This window comes from Artibeus jamaicensis, unplaced genomic scaffold (genome assembly GCF_021234435.1).
Source record: "Artibeus jamaicensis isolate MK-2021 breed Jamaican fruit bat unplaced genomic scaffold, CSHL_Jam_final contig_354, whole genome shotgun sequence".
Classification (NCBI taxonomy): domain Eukaryota; kingdom Metazoa; phylum Chordata; class Mammalia; order Chiroptera; family Phyllostomidae; genus Artibeus; species Artibeus jamaicensis.
In genome coordinates, this window is record NW_026521803.1 from 38,627,905 (window position 1) to 38,638,851 (window position 10,947).

General features: G+C 49.3%; 1 protein-coding gene across 3 annotated transcripts in view; it reads left to right on the forward strand.

Annotated features, from left to right (window-relative positions):
• The window catches only part of ZCCHC2 (zinc finger CCHC-type containing 2), a 48,333-nt gene extending 37,658 nt beyond the window's left edge, over nucleotides 1-10,675 (forward strand). For all 3 annotated transcript variants that reach the window (XM_053664155.1, XM_037156429.2, XM_053664154.1), the window contains 3 exons: nucleotides 2,113-2,241; nucleotides 6,100-7,506; nucleotides 8,604-10,675. In XM_053664155.1, the coding sequence (XP_053520130.1) occupies nucleotides 2,113-2,241; nucleotides 6,100-7,506; nucleotides 8,604-8,671 (1,604 nt within the window). In that variant the 3' untranslated portion in view covers nucleotides 8,672-10,675. The remainder of the gene's footprint in view (nucleotides 1-2,112; nucleotides 2,242-6,099; nucleotides 7,507-8,603) is intronic.
• Nucleotides 10,676-10,947: the final 272 nt, after the last annotated feature.

The following is a 10,947-nucleotide window of genomic DNA, read 5'->3' on the forward strand; positions in this document are numbered from 1 at the left end:
ATGTTGTTAAGCCTCTGTTACAGTGCACCAGCCCTGTGTCCTCAACACCACGCTCCAGTAGCTGGCACGGCACCAGGAAGTCTGGGGCGAACGAGGTGGTTGACCTCTCAATCTCTCTCTTTAGAGAAATGGTAGTGATTTAAAGTCTCCTGCTTTTCTCTAACTGTGGTGCTGATGTACCTAGACAGTTAAGCCGGACTAATTCCTGTTTGTTCACAAATACTCATACCCAGGATTTTCACTGTTAGAATAGTGACTACTGTAAGTTTTTGACTCTTGTCTTCTTGCATGATCTTTTACCCTGTGAGACACGGTGACAAACAATAAAGTTCGGATTTACTTAAATGGGCAGTTTGTGGAATGTCCTTTGGCACATCCTCGCCTGCACACCATCTGACTCTGGGCTATCACATCACTTCCCATACAAATTCCAAGGACTGTGTGCAATTCCAAAGCGCCCTGTGGGTGATCAAGAGGAGAACGTGATGTTTAGTGTAGGTTTAGATCTATGTACTTAATTCTCTGAAAACTGCAAATTAATATATGATAATTTGGTGCTTCAAATGTTTACTAGTTATATAATCTAAAGAAAATAATTTTTTAAATTGTGTCATTTTGAGAAATAGCTGCTTTTAAAAAAGCATATTCTGTAACTTACTCTATGAAGTTTCAAAGACTCCACTGTAGTTTCAGCGACTGAGTTTTGATGAGGAAATCTCCACTCACCTGACCACAGAGGCCCCTGCCAGCCCGCCCGCTCTACTTTGAGACTGTCATATTGAGTCCTTGATTCTCTTCTTCCTTAAATGGTTCGTTTTGTTCTATGCCTGTCGAAATACTTCTATGCAGAATTTCTGTATGTGCCACAGTTTTATATTTATGTTTTGTTTCACCAGTGCAGTTGAACGTCGGGCCATTGTGGCACCTTAGATTGTCCCAGGTAGCCACTGGTGTTGCATCCCTGGGTCACACTGCGACAGATCAGTTCAAATGCTAGTATCATGCACGAGTATACGCCAGGTTCCTTTTCTGTAAAGTCTTTACTCGCCCAACTGATGGCTCAGCTACTTACAGCACTATGAGGTTTTGTGCAGTTTTCCCGGGCTGGTTTTGCATTTTATTACTCAAAATGAATTAGCAGCATCTAATGACTTTATTGTTATTTGAGTATTTATCTACCATTTGAGTTGCTGGGCTAGGCTAGGTCGTCTTAACAATCTTACCAGTTACAAATTTCCCCCCTTCAGAAGACACAGATTAGTCAACTTGGCCATCACAAACCACATCTTTTCTCTAACACATACTTTGTCTAAGCGATCAATAGTTGCAACCTCTGTTTGTGTCTGCCAGCTGGTGATGGAAACAACTCACTTATCTCTAGTGCTGAAGATCCCTCTGGAAGCCCTCGCATGGGGATTTATACACTAAAGTACACACCGAGCAGGTTGAATGCTTGCTGCAAGGCGGAAACTCTGCAGGCTACTGGATTTACAGAAATGAGTGGGACAGCCCCCCAAGTGGGGGCCAGTACAGGATTGGCCAGCACTAGTTATGCCAATAACCTTGCCGTGTGCTCCAAACAGATGTAGCTAACTGACCATGACCCCAACCCCCACCCTCCTCAGCATCTCCTCGCCTGCTGGGCAGAACTCAGAGAGCTACTCAGCCTGCTGGGTAGGATTGGACTCTGTTTGAATGCGCAGGCGCAGTGATTCTAACTGAGGAGGCATTTTTTGGCAGTCAGTCCTATTCTTAAGGTCTTTTAAAGAGTGAATGTGCAACAAATTCTGAGAAGTTAAAATATCCAGACTTTGAAAGTGGCCCAACATGCTGGTATTGGACAGAGCCTTAACTCTGAGTTTTTAGAGTCAATAAGCTTGACTTTTTCTTCTGCCTTTGTTGCTTTAAGACTGTATTTATAAATTACTTTCAATTAAAATAGTGATTTAATAATGAATTTTTTCATTATTATAAAGCTGTGGGACCAGCTTTTTAGGTGATTGCAGGAAAACTGAAAAAAGAACTATAGCTGGAACTAATTTCTAACGGTTTAAGTTGGAATTTACTTTAACTACTCAACATTATTTTTAAAAATAGAATTATTATTTCTAGATGTGAATGTGGACGTTGGATCTGGACATGACACATGCGGAGAGACGTCTTCTGAGAGTTACAGTTCTCCCTCTAGTCCCCGACATGATGGAAGAGAAAGCTTTGAAAGCGAAGAGGAAAAAGACAGAGGTTTGCTTTCTGGAGGGAACATGGGGGTCGTGGAGGAAAATGTGTGTTGTCTCTTAAAACCAGTCAAAGAGAAGTAATTTTATGTTCCCATGAACATCACCACTGATTTTTAATTTAATTGGTGTAAAGAATATGTAGACCGGTGAGGTAGCAGGTCCTGGCAGTGTTGATTTAAAAAAAAGATCACTTGACTGCATATGAAATTAAATAGCAAGAAGACAGTGATAACCAAATGGAGAGTTCGTGCAGAGATATTGAAAATTTAGGTGCACATATATTTATAATTCTTTGCTTACTGACGGACTGACCCTTTTTATCCTTATAACATACCCTTCTTTGTGTCAGGTAACAACTTTCGTCTCGCTTACTGTCTGCAGGGCACCTCCGTTTTCATCCTTGTCCTTTAAACCAGAGTTTGTGTCTTTGAATCTGAGGCGTGTCTGTTACAGCATTAGTTGGGTTTTGGTGTGTCAGCCGTTCGGTCCACCTCTGTCAACTGATTGGAGTGTTTAATGTATTTAAACTTACTGTAATGATTGATAAGTTAGGATTTACATCTGCCATTTGGGTTTTGGGTTTTATATGAATTACATCTTCAATTCCTCCTTAAACAGAGGCTCAGAGTCAGCCAGAAATGAGAGTTCAGGGTCTTTCCTGGGCACACACACTTCCCTAGACGTGAGTGTGGCCTTCTAGATTCCCAGGGATACAGCAGAGCTTTTCAGAACTCCTTGTGGATGTCTCGTTCTCCAGTTTTTCCTCCCAAGTGTGTCGGTCCTCCTCCTTGCTGGCCCTAACTGGTAATGCTGCCTCAGGCCATCAGGCGGTTAAACAGTTGCTGCTGATCTAAGTGACCAATGCCTGTGGGTAAAGGGCAGTGAAAGAGTGAACTCAAGCTGCCAGACCGTCAGATGGTGACCGTTCTGTAGGGATGGCTTCTGTGGAGCTCCACACCCAAGCTGCTCCTAGCAGCTGCCCAGCTGCTGGTTTTCCCGGCGACCACAGCTGTAGGACTGGAAGGTTCTAAGGCTTCATCAGAGATGGAGAGAGGGAGAGAGAATTAGTCAAGGGAAGATGCCACAGTACTTGCAGTTCTTGAGCGATTCAGCTGTTTTTCTTGAATAAACATTCCTCAGACTGCCTCAAGTCTTTAGTTAATTTCCACAGTTCTGAAAGTTTTGATTTTGACAGTTTTTGCCAGGACTCTTGTTGCTTTTAAGGAGTCGAGTGTGAGAAGTCCTTACTCTGCTATTCCAGAAGTGAGGCCCCCCAAAACATGCAAGTTGAATGAGGACGTCGTTTTTTGCACACGCTGTCCACATCTGAGCGGTAGCCTTTGGTCGTAAGGTGTCCTGTGCTGCCGGCAGTAGTCAGTGATGCCCCCGGGCTCACCCTGGAACTGGGGAGCAGCCGTGTGCGGCTTCTTCCTGGGCAGCCCACCGCTCTCTGAGACCCTAGCTTCTGCGTCAACAGTGTCAGGTCTCAGGGACAGTGGCACTTGTGCTGCTATGTCATTACTATTAAAGCCACTCTTTACTTTTGCAGTCATTTTCAAGTCCTGCCAAAAGTTGCATGCGGTGACTCTCCCTGCGCGTGTCCCAGTCTGCAGCCATGTGGCCTTTCTGATCTGCAGAGCACACTTGCACACTGGGGCCACTGGACAGCACCCCATTCCACGGGTGGGCTGAGGTGGCCTGTGCGAGGGCTCACCCTCTTGCAGTGGGCGTAGGTAGTGGTGACTGCACGAGCCTTCTCTAACTGAGGACTCCTTTGGGACTGTCTAAAACCAGAAGAGGGTAAATACCCACTGCAATTAAATTTTTTTAAAAAGCTTTGATTTTGAGTGAATGAAATGGTGGCTTTGAAAACCATATGGCACTGTTGCTATTGTTCTTATTGGTCCTAATGGGGTCTTGTTTTGAGACTTTGTACCTTTCAAAGTCAGCATCAAAAAAAAAGGACAGAGCCAATTCCTAAATAGCTAGATGGGTGCTTACAATGCCCGGAAAACCATTTGGGACCATCTAAAATCAGGGGCTGTTTGCTGAATTAGGAGGATTTAGGCTCGCTCTCCCGGGAGGCCGCAGGGCCCCCGCTGCCCCCTCGCGTTGCCCGGTGCCCTGCTCTCTGCTCAGCTCCCAGGGCCCTTCTGCTTCTGAGACTTTTTTCCTGAGCCCACACAGCCCAGCGCTCACTTCTGCTTCCTCTGTAACTTTCTAAGTAAATGTCCTCTTATAATTGAGGGCAGGGCCAAGAAGATTGTGTTCAGCTCATAGAAATTTACCTGACCAAATGTTTAACTGTACTCATAATTATGGTACAGTTACAGATATAATGCCTTAAATAACTTATTCATTTTTGGATACTTTTTGTTTTGTAAAGTTTAGCAATAAACACTCATTAAGGGGAGTTTATACTAGAACCATCTACTCACAAATTGAATCTCTTCCCTCAAATGTGAATTCTGGTCGTTGAATTAGTGACACTGTGGACAGCCTGACACTGAGCAGGTTCTGGTTAACCTTTCTCCAGAAAGGCCTGAATGACTTGTTTTTAGTGTTCTGTTTAAAATACTTTTCACATCTTAGCTGCAGAGAACTAGTTATTACCTTAAGAAGTGTGAACATTTACATATATTTTGCAATTCTGCTTATATTTGAGAACGGAGGCGGTAGAACAGACACCACGGCTAACTGCACGCTCTCTGTACCTGTTACTGCAACACCTGGGTTCGCGTGTCCCAACCCTGTGACTGAGATCTGATCTTTTGCCCCCTACACGGAAGTCAGGGAGGCGGGAATCTGGATTGAAGCTCTTTCCGCATAGGGCCACGCGGCACTAAACCCTGTGTGGCTCCTGCCCCCCTCCCCCACCCCTTTCTCCCACTGCTGCTGAGAAAGGCGAGCGCCTGGCGCCAAGCTCCACGCCCCCACTCCCGGCCCCTGCTCCCCGCCTTTGGTGCGCTCGCTCGCTCGCCTGCACCACTGAAGTAGTTCAGCCTAAGAATGTTTATTTTATTCTGGAAAAGCTCTCTTCCACTTCCTACCTCTTGATATTTGAGTTAAATACACTCTGAATTGAGCTCCTTTAAATTGTATCATTTATGTGCAACAAATAAAAGACCATGGCTTTGGCAGTGCAGACTATAAATTAAATGAATTGCCTAAAATTGATTACATTTAAAAGTATCTGATCCTTTAATCAGTAATAAGGTGAAATTAATAAATCTCTGTATTTTGTATTGTACTTCATTGTCTCCAATTAACCTTTTGTTGCTTTTCTCTCCACTGATTTTCTTAAAGACTTTAAAATTTTTGAGCAGTTTTAGGTTTACAATAAAATTAAGGAAAGTACAGAGATTTTCCAAACATGTACAAGCTCCTCCATTTTCAACATAATTCACTACAATGGCATCTTTTTTTTTTTTTTTTAAACCAAGGATGAGCCAACCTAGGTGCGTGGCTACCGCCCAGAGCCCCGTTCCTGCGGGCTCCCTCTTGGTGGCTTAAGACGCAGGATCTGCGACACAGTCTGTCATTGCGTCATTGCGCAGAGCCTTCTGGCCTGACAGTCTCCCTGCCCCCAGTCCGCCCTCGGCCACCCCCCACTCCTGGCCGCCGTTGGTCTTCTTTTGTGTCCATGGTGTTGCCTTTTCCGGAATCTCTCTGTTTTTTAGATAAAGTCCATAGAGAGCCAAAGATGAAAAGAAGGCCAGGCTGGTGGTTAGGGAGCCGAGGGGCCACATTTACTGCAGCCCCAGATGTCAGAGTCAGTGTCAGACGCACCGAGGCCTCCCCCTCCAGCAGGGGCGGTGGGAGTGGCACCCGTGCCAACGCGCATGTCCGTCCTCTCCCGCAGACACCGACAGCAACTCCGAGGACTCAGGGACACCGGCCCCGTGCAGGTTCGCCGCTCCCGGCCCCGTCGCCCAGGCGGTTGCGGTCCCTCCGCCGGGAGATGCCGCTTCCTTGGGAGACCAGAGCGGAGGCCTCATGGAGGACACCACGAGCGCGCCCAAGTATCAGCACGTCTCCTTCGTGCCGACTTTACACTGTGTCGTGCACAGCGGTGCCCAGAAGTCGGACGTGGTCGTTCCTACCCCCAAACCTGGCGATGGCAAAACGATGGGCGTGCTGGTTCCCGGTCCTGTCGCCCTTTCTGCACTGAGGGAGTCCGGCGCGACGCCCATGGGGCTCCTAGGGCCCGCAGCCTCTGCCGGAGATTCAGAAAAGCACTTGGAGCTGCTGGCCTCGTCCTTACCGCTCCCGGCGACATTCCTCCCGCACATTCAGAGGCTGAAGCTGCCCCCGCAGCAGGGACCTTCCGAGGGCTGCGCGCTGAGCGTGCAGCAGCCGGCCGGGGGTCTGAGCCTGGGGTCACCGAGCACTGCCTTCCTCCCTTTGCACAGCCCAGCAGGGTTTCCAGGCTCTCCTGGGGCTGCCACGGACCCCACCACCAAACCCCCCTCCCAGGTGGTGGGACTCAATCAAATGGTGCCTCAAATGGAGGGAAACGCAGGGACAGCCCCTCAGCCCAGCAGTGTGAACGTAGTGCTCTCAGCGGCCGGCCTCTCTGCCGCGCAGCCACCAGCCCCCTATGCACTGGCCGGCTCGCCCCTCGCCGCCGCGGGAGGGTTAGCCAGCCAGGGCGCCGCCGCGCCGTCGGCGCAGGCCCAGCCCGCGGTCCCCACGCACACACCGGGCCCCGCGCCCAGCCCGAGCCCCGCGCTGACTCACAGCACCGCGCAGAGCGAGGGCGCGTCCTACATCAGTGCGGTGGGGAGCACGAACACCAGCGGCGCGGTGCTGCCGCCCCCGCAGATGGGCTCGGGGCCCTGCGGTTCTTGCGGGCGAAGGTGCGGCTGCGGGACCAACGGCAACCTCCAGCTGAGCAGCTACTATTACCCCAACCACGTGCCCATGTACCGAGTCCCTCCTCTCTTCCCTCTGCCGTCCATCTGCAACGGCAGCTACCTCAACCAAGCACATCAGAGCAACGGAAACCAGCTTCCTTTCTTTCTGCCTCCGGCTCCGTATGCAAACGGGCTGGTGCACGACCCGGTCCTGGGGAGCCAAGCCAGCTACGGCCTGCAGCAGGTGGCGGGATTTGGGAGGTACTACGCTGTCTACGCAGCGCCCAGTGTGGTTGCCAACACCAGCGGCTCGGGGCCGAAGAAGAGCGGCAGCGTCTCGTGCTACAACTGTGGCGTCAGCGGACACTTTGCCCAGGAGTGCAAGCAGGCGTCCATGGAGGCCAGCCAACAAGGTAATCCCCAGGGCTCGCAGCGGACTTGCTTTTAGTGGGTCGCGCCCCGGCCTTATTGTCCGCGAGGGCTGTGTCCCGGCAGAGCCGTGGTGTGCGTTCACGGATGTGGTTCTTGCGGACGGGGCGGCAGAGCCTAGCGTAGGCGCAGGTCACGGCACCAGGGAGTCCACCGGGCTCGGCCTCCGAGTCCGGAGGAGACCAGAAAGGCGCTTTGGAGGAGCAGAGTGGGAATTTGCGTCATAGAACACCAGTCTCTGGCTCGCAGCACTGTTCTAGGAGGCTCAGCCCTCTTTCATGAAGTAAGCAAAGTTTTTACGTACTGAAAAGCTAGGAAGTGAGACAGGCACCTGACGTGCAAGGTTTTAGGTGTTTAGTATCTCTGCGCATTACCAAGGGGCCCAGCGTAACCCCCACGCGCTTTTCCTGCCCAGCAGGTGTTTTAAATTAAATGCTATTGCATTTTAAGGAACAAAATATGTTAAGCACTGGTTTGGTAGTGAGGGAATTTGACCTAAGTTGATTATTATTACCACCAAAAAAACCAAGATGTTCTTAAATAAGCATATGAGTAAGCTACAAAACTCCAGATACACCTCACACCATTATCTTCCACTTGTGTTTGGTTTTTGTCATTTTGCCAAAAAGAGTCTTAAATTGGGGGTATATACCTGGCACTTTTAAAGTTTTTTTACTCATTTATTTTATTTTTAGAGAGAGGGGAAGGGAGGGAAAGATGGAGAGAAACATTTGGTTGCCTCTAGGACACCCTCAACTAGCGACCTGGCCTGCAACTCAGACATGTGCCTTGACTGGGAATCGAACTGGTGACCTTGAGGTTCACAGGCTGGTGCTCAGTCCCCGGAGCTACACTAGCCAGGGCTACTTGGCGTTTTTAAAAGCTGGAGTTTGATAGCTTTAGGTTGAACTTAGAGCACAAACTTCAGGCCACCTTTGAAAAGTAACCGTATTCCCACTTTGGAATTGTAGTAGTGCGGAGAAAGAGGCCTTTAGTGAGCATGCTCGTTTGCTGTCTGTAGTGGTTTGTGATGCGTTGCCTTGTGAGCAGTGACTTAGCAGTTCTGTCTTTCCCGTTTTAGGCACTTACAGACTGAGGTACGCACCTCCCCTCCCCCCTCCTAGTGATACGTTGGACTCTGCAGACTGAACCGAGTAAAGCTTGCCTGCCTAATCCAGGAAGTGTGGGGGGTCCTGGTGGGGTGTGGAGGGCAGGAAAGGAAAGGTATTTTGTTCACGTTTCTTTGTCTACACATTTCCAAAATTTCTATGCAGTTGGGGTTTCTCATGTTTCCTGTACTGATGTCCAAAACAGAAAAGAACGCGTTGCTTTTGAGCCTCCAGTCTCCTAGGTCAACAACAGGCTTGTCTCTGTGACACGTGTAATTTAAACATCCGAACTATCAAAAGAAAATGGATGCGTGGTGTTTTTTTTTACACTGAATACTCGCTGTGTGCAATGTTTACTGAATCTTTAAAACTGTGTATTTGACCTTTTTTTTTTTGACAACACTGGTGACAGTCGTATGGTTTTGGAAAAAAAAAAAAAGATACTTTGCTTCTTCCCCAGCTTTTCTCACTCTCACCCTAAAGTACACTTTTCCCCCTGTCCCCTCCTGCTTCCCAGTGGCCCCTTGCAGGGCGGGTGGCCGGTGCGCTGGTCCCCACCACCGTTGTGAACTGCTCTGCACACAAGCTGAAGGGCAGCTGTTTCACCGGAATCATAAGGCAGGAGTCAGATTCACGAAGGAGTGTGTGTGTGACGAACAACATCACAGAAATGCATACGTGCAGTGCATGTTGTCCCAGTGCAAATTTAAATACATGGAAAAAGTAAAACCTTAATATAACCCAGGAAAAATGTGATGTGTGAAGTGGACAGAGAGCTCTTTCTTACAAACAAACGACTTTTTTAACCCATCACCCTTTTTAGCCTGTTGCCTCAGAGAGACAGAAAGTGGATGAACTGGCGTGTGCGTGTGCGTGTTCTGCGTGTCTGTGTTGGTCGTGGCAGCCGATTGTACTTGGAGTTCACCCTGACGTCACGCTCGGACGCTGCCCGAGTGGCAGCTCTCCCTCCCGCACCACCTGTCACAGCGTCACGTTGCGGTGGAAATGCGTGGGCTTGACCGCAGCCCGAACAGCGGCGCGGGGGGCTGTGCGCCCTGACCTGCCCCTGGTCACAGAGCCGCTTCCCTGACCAGCCACCGCTCTGCGTGACGACAATGTGCAAGGCCGCCGAGCGCAAGACCGTGTCAGTCATGTGTGTGCTGTCACTAAGTTTAATGCTGCTGTTTTTTTTAAAAAAAGGTTTTTTTTAAAGCCAATCTACGCACTAAATTGCTTCCGGGTAATTTTTGATTTCCTAAAGTGCACTGAGGTTATCTGGGAGATCAGGTGCGTTCCTCGGGCTGCCGCAGCCCACGGCCACAGGCGCCTGCGCCTCGCGGCCACAGGCGCCTGCGCCTCGCGGCTGCGGGGTCGGGGGCCAGGTGGGCGCCGGTCCCTGCGCCTGGGCATGGAGCCCGGAGCCCGGACGGAAGGGTTTTGTCGTCCGCAGTACCTCGGTGCGCAGCCAAGGAATGTCGGTGTTTGGTCTTGGTTCAGAAGCCTAACAGATTGCTAAACAAAAGGAAAAACTTGAAGAAAAAAGAAGCTTCATGTCATGCCTCCTAGGTAGCATTTATATTTATAGCACCGATGTACATTTTGAAACTTCCTTTCAGGGGTTGGGTGTTAGAGGGGAGAGGGGGGGTGGGAAGGGGCCGAGGAAAGCTTTAATTTAAAGAGAAGCAGAGTTTGAGTAAAGGAAATTATTTTGATTAATTATATTTTATTTGATCTGGGTACCTTTGGACCACGTTCTTAAATTAATTGTTACGCTGCCGCTGAGTTACTCCACTGAGTTCTGATGAGCCACGGATGGGCCGCGTTGTGAGTCGCTTGCCGGTTGTACTTTACGGAGCTTATTTTATGATTTGAAATACTGTACTGTACATAGGGGGTGTGCTGCCTTCTCCTTATTTGTATGTTTACCATATACTTTGATATTTGAAATGTTATGTACTGGAAAGGCCACTTATATTTCTAGAACAGATTGGATTTTATGCAACCTTTTTTCCTTGAATTAACAGCAATAAAAAAATGAAAAACAGCCTGAGAGTTGTGCTTTACTGCGAATGTTACAAACCTGAGCCGTAGGAGTAAATGCCACATCGCTGGTTACGTCTTTCTCTCTGAAGAACCAACCCACCATCGCTCGGCAGCGCAGGCGCTGAACCCGCGTCAGTGGCCGTCGGACGCCCGTCAGTCCCCCAGGCAGCTTGGTCCTGTCTGTGGTTGGCGTGTGGCCCCTCAACCAGGCGGCTGCACGCCTGTGCTCCCTGGACACACACTGTGCTGCCCTGGTAGCCAGGACAGAGTCCT